At 46.3% G+C, this 5,722-nt stretch overlaps 1 protein-coding gene across 1 annotated transcript in view; it reads right to left on the bottom strand.

The window, feature by feature from the left end:
* Positions 1–303: 303 nt before the first annotated feature.
* The window catches only part of LOC108792297 (gap junction gamma-1 protein-like), a 38,800-nt gene continuing 33,381 nt past the window's right edge, over positions 304–5,722 (bottom strand). Inside the window, exons 2-3 of the mRNA XM_018563038.1 lie at positions 4,252–5,404; positions 304–669 (exon numbers count right to left, since the gene is read on the bottom strand). Coding sequence (XP_018418540.1) covers positions 662–669; positions 4,252–5,386 — 1,143 coding nt within the window. The 5' untranslated portion in view covers positions 5,387–5,404 and the 3' untranslated portion in view covers positions 304–661. The remainder of the gene's footprint in view (positions 670–4,251; positions 5,405–5,722) is intronic.

A 5,722-nucleotide genomic window follows, 5' to 3' on the forward strand; every position in this document is an offset into this window, starting at 1 on the left:
GCACAATTCCCTTTGTCAGCCCACATAAAGAGGGCCCTCCGCTGTGGCAAAGCGTGCTGCTGTCGGACGATGCGCCATCTGTACCGATAATTTCCACGTTGTCGCAGTTTCCTTTACATTAAACATACAATAAAAAAATTAAAAAAAAATAACTATGGGCAACAAGCCACCTCCCTTTTTATAGAAAACATTGAAATGATTCAGTACCACTACGTTTAAACATTTCAACCGCTGTATGAACATTCAACTGAAAACGAGAGACAAAAAAAAAAAAAGTTACAAAAATGTTAAAGAAAAAAAATAATAATGAGCGTGCCAGCCATAGCCCTTGTTGCTGCTCCTGGAAGCGGGCGGCTGGTCGTCCTTGTAAACCAGTAGCATTTAGGTCTGCCGGTGGCTCTGCTTCAGCCATCAGCAGGGAGTGGGATTAACAGCAATATTTCGATAAACTTTCCAGAACACGATGCAGCTTTCGCAGTCGGAAAACAGAGCGCTATTCATAACCTGCGCTCCCCCTAGACGTTCCCTTTTCTTCACCCTCCGCAGAGTTTCCTGGCCGGGAAGGGAGGGGTCAGGACCCTCATAGTAACTCAATTCCAGTTGTCGTTCAGGATTGGCAATGCTTCAAGTCCCCCGTCCTCCCGCCCCCATCTGCCGAATATCACAGACCTGCGGAATAGAAAAAAGTATTAGTCAAGTATTACACAAATCCATCAAGCTGATAAAAGCAATGTACAACTTCCCAAAGCCAACAATTAAAAGCTACAAAAAGCTGCAATTGGCGAGAACACCATTCTTCTGTACATAATATGCGACTCTTTGCAACATTGTACATACTTCAAGGGGAATGTCTCACTTTAAGAATCTGTGGTCACTTTACAGCAGGATTGGACAAATCCCTCCTTGAAAATCATAGCTAACTTTTGAGGATCGCTAGTTCAAAAAATTGGCTAAAAAAAAAAAAAAAATTAAACAATCCTGCCAAAGCCTAGATTGGACTGACTGGCTACTGGATTCCATATTGATTGCCCTTTCAGGGTAAAGCAGGGGTGGACCAAAGTAGCTTAGTTCTTCAATGTGTCGACTGGATGCATTGCCTTAGGTTCCCCCCTTTATTTTTAGCCTGATGATCCTACCAGTAAACACACTTCCCCCATCCAAGATTGATGGCTCACAAGGAAGATTGTCCCCTCAGAGCCATCATCCCATTAGCTCTCTGCCAGCAGTGCAGAGGTTTCCACGCCGAAAGAGAACATGGCTGCATTCTCCCAAGACAACATCCAGTGCATCCGGAGATGGGAGGAAATGTAGACTGCTGGTAGAGATGGGAACAGCCTGCAGTACATTACCAAATGCTGACCCCTGCACTCTGTACATTACCAAATGCTGACCCCTGCACTCTGTACATTACCAAATGCTGACCCCTGCACTCTGTACATTACCAAATGCTGACCCCTGCACTCTGTACATTACACATATCTGAACCCTGTATGTAGGCTGAAGTTTTAAGCCTCTCCCACTGTTGGAGCAGAAGAATGGAGGTGGTGAATTATGAATGTGGCAAAATTGTGCTGAGCACGCGACTAATCCGGCCAGGTGATTGGCCGCCCAGAGTGAGGTATGGAGTGGAGCGCATAGTAAGGGTGCCCATACACTATGCTAATTTGATGAAATGCGCAGTGTGTGCCGGTGTCGGCGCCCTTTTCGGTCGGCATCCCTCGATCAGCTGATTTTGAAGGAACTGGCCCGAAAAATCTTACGCTCAAAGCCGACGGCCAACGAGCCACTGGCTCTGTTCGGGTATTCCGACAGCAGCCGCTGTCAGAATACAATGTAAACAGCGGGATTCCTCGAGCGACACACTCCTAAGTGTTGATGGAGGAATCTGCTCTATTTTATGTCATTTACCCCGTGAGTTGAACAAGAAAAATAGAGCAATGCGCAGCCAGCCTAAGGCAAGTATCAGTAAATTACGACAGAGGAGCGGAGTGGAAAGAGCACAGATGGCAAGCATCAGTGGGTTGGGGATGTCCCTGAAAAGAGAACGTCACTTTGCCATGAATAGACAGTGGCAATCACCAAGAGTGGCCACTGACATCCAGTAATTTATAATATACGTAGAACATTAAACATGCCCAAGAGGTGGTGCCTATAAAGTGACCCTGTGCTGCCCTGCATGGCCAAAGCTCTGGTTCACCTTCTACTGAAAGTCAGTCCATGTACCACGTCAGACCCTATAAACCAGACTCTCCCTCTACAAGACGGATTTAGGGCCGGTTCACACCATAGGGTTGCACATGCTTTTTGCAGGATCCTTTATATTTGCCTACAAGTTGAACTTTTCGGATTATTAAACGGTGGTCAAAACCTAAACTGTGAAACCCCAGCTACAGCACAAACAAAGGCTTGCGCAGAGACTTAAGTGGCTTCATCAGAATACTTGTGGCTCAAGTGACCCACTGCCCTTGCCTAAGGCTGGACAGGAAAGAATGGGTCTCTTGTACCCCGTATACAATGCATCTATAGTACTTCTCCGCAGGGTAGGGGAACATTGTAGAGGCTTTTACGTAGAACTCGTGTGAAAAGTGACAAAAAAAAAATTCAGAAGCTGGTTAACTGGGTCTTGGCATCGGCAGGCACATTTAATGAATTATACATATGCATGCATGTAGCATTTGCTGACCCCCATTATCGAAAACGCTATGTCCTTGGCCATCCGGGTTCAGTTCTCAGCCGAGCTGGAACAAGCATGGAACTTATGAAAGTCATAATACTTACCTCTTGTTCTTGATCAGCAACTCAAAGTACCGAGGCATCAGCATGACAGCCAGGCGACAAGCTTTTTCAAAAAGGTCAGCAATGGCAACTTTTATTATTCCTCCATGACAGGTTTTCATCAAAGCAAACCTGCGTTAGATTTAGGCCCAATCACACCAGCACGATGCAGTGTAGTTTGTAAACATGCAATGTGTCGCATGTTAACAAAGCATTGCTATGGCAGCCCAATTATTCGAATGGGCTACCCAACAAATCATAACAGACCAAAAATCGTGAATGCTGATTGCTCTATTTTTTGCGTTTGCAGTGGAACAAAATGCAGGCAATGTTGTGTCCGGGGGGGACTGCTGTGCCACTGACTTCAATGCACCGTCACGCCCCAAGAACACAGGGGCGGGCATGGCTGCAGTGCCATTGACGTCAATGCACCGTCACGCCCCAAGAACGCAGGGGGAAGTTTTGTGAGCGATTGCGGTGTTTCCGGCAGCTACCGAACAAGCCCTTAGTGCATTTGCTGCAATGAAAGCTCGGAGGGAAGGTGCATTGGGGTGCCAATTAGAACGGCACAGCATCACACATGTTTTGAATGGGTCCTTACTCAGAGGCTGTGTGCTGGCTGACCTGCTACAATTTTATACTGAACAGAGCGGTGAGGGAGTGAAGGAAAGGAATGTGTATGTGGTGCTAGGAGCCGGGGGATTAAAGCAAACTTGTTTTACATTGCATGTGCAATGTACATGCTTGCTACAAGGGTGGCTTTACCCGTGTAGTGATGCAAAACATCCATGAGACCAGGAAGAATGCATGGCAGTGGCACAGTCAGCAAAGTTCCTATATACATGCATGTAATTTGTGTCTGAGGGGAGCTGCCCTTACATGCTATGGAGGGTGTTGAGTAGTTTTAAAGCCAAGAACAAAATGTAATATATTGCAGCTCACCCGTCCTTAGATATGGTGGTTGCATTCGTTTTTTCAAGTGCAAAGAAAAAAAAGGTCATCTAGTCAGAGTTCCTGTGTCCTTTTAATTCCCTGTGCAGCAAAAGTGATATCTCAAACATGTCCCAATGTGTTGTAAAGTAGTCACCGCTCAAAACCTGCTCCTGTGATGGGTCTACAAACTCACATTTAGTTTACCAATTTGTATTGAGATTGTAGTCCATCATAGGAACGAGCTTGGAGCGGTGACTACTTAACACACACAGGGACCATGGGGAACAAAAGTAGCCCCCCTCCAGAAGGAAGGACAGTGTCAGCACCAATTCAGAGATGATTGGAGGATCTACAGTCGAGTGATACACAAATAAGAGACATTTTTGATAATGAAGGAACCTGAATGTATTTTTAAGATTTTACTCCTGAGTTTAGGGTCACTTAAACTCCACACTTTCTCTGCATTTGTATTTTTGGGTTTGGATGCAGGATGCCCCCAGACATGAGGCTTGAAGTTGAGAACTTAGACCTCTTTGCCCTTACCTGATTTTTCACAGACTCCTCCACCCTTCTCCTGTGCAAAGTTGAGTCTGTTCTGCTCTGCTGCCATGCTGTTAGCCTCTGGACTGCTACTCCGTGACTGTTGGGCGGTTCCGGCAATGCTGTTCAATTGAAAGGCCAAGTCCAGTTGTTCTTGGGCCAGCTTGAGATGCCGACGCAGTTGGTCCAGCTCATGGGTCACTGGCATCTCAAAGGCTTCAGACCCACCATTCCCTGGATACAGCTTACCGTTGGGCACCTTCCCTTTTTTGAGCACAGATTGGTAGTTAGGTGGGGCACTGGGGGTCTTTTTAGAGTACTGGCCCTCATCGGCATCCCGGCTTCTCCGTCGCAGTGAATCGCGAATGCCACCAACGCCCAGGTGGAAGAGCTCACACAGGTTAAGCAAAAGGCACAGGGAGCTGACGGCATACATGATGAGAAGGAAGATGGTCTTCTCGGTGGGACGAGACACAAAGCAGTCCACAGTATGAGGACAAGGGCTCCTTGTGCACACGTACGATGGCATGACTTCAAAGCCGTACAAAATATACTGCCCAAAGAGGAACCCGACTTCAAGAACTGAGCGGAAAAGCAGCTGCAGCACATACACCTTCATCAGCCCGTCCTGCTTAATGCGCTTTCGCCCATCGTGCTTCTTTTTGTCCTTATCCTCAACGTCCTTTTCGGTTACCAGCTCCTCGCTGATCATGGGGTCCTCTTCGTTGTCATCTTCCGCTTCTTCATAATCCCGTTTGGCCCCACGATGAACCACCGGTGCCCTTTTCTTCTGGCTTTTAGCCCTTTCCAGCTGCCTCCGGTAATCCTCCGGCTGGCGGGCGATGCGGTGCATGGCGAAGCCCAAGTACATGATGGATGGGGTTGTGATGAGGATGATCTGGAAGACCCAGAATCGGACATGTGACAAGGGCGCAAAAGCATCGTAGCACACATTCTCGCAACCGGGCTGATGCGTGTTGCACACAAACTTGCTCTGCTCATCATAGTAGATGGACTCGCCACCCACAGCGGTCAGCACGATCCGAAAAATGATCAGGATCGTGAGCCATACCTTCCCCACAAAGGTGGAGTGGTTGTTGATCTCTTCGAGAAGGCGGGTTAGAAAGCTCCAGCTCATCCTGAGCTATGAATATATCTGGAAAACAGAAATACATAAAAGTTATTCATCTATGGCAATTAATCATCTAACCAGAGCACATAAAGAATGAATAGGTCTAAGTGCTAAAAGCCAATTATGTAAATGTTTAAAGGAAGCAACAAGCGACCACTAAAATGTATTATTTAGCAAACAATCTGCAATTATACAACAACAGCACCTAAAGATTAAATTATATTTTAAGAAGGGCCATAAAAGTATATATATTTTTTTTTTCCTAATGTCTAGTCACATTCCTAAATACAGTAAGCATACTCTCTAAATACCTTAGGTCATTTATATTTCCCTTTTTATCAC

Source organism: Nanorana parkeri, unplaced genomic scaffold, assembly GCF_000935625.1.
Source record: "Nanorana parkeri isolate BGI_ZX_2015 unplaced genomic scaffold, ASM93562v1 scaffold626, whole genome shotgun sequence".
Lineage (NCBI taxonomy): Eukaryota > Metazoa > Chordata > Amphibia > Anura > Dicroglossidae > Nanorana > Nanorana parkeri.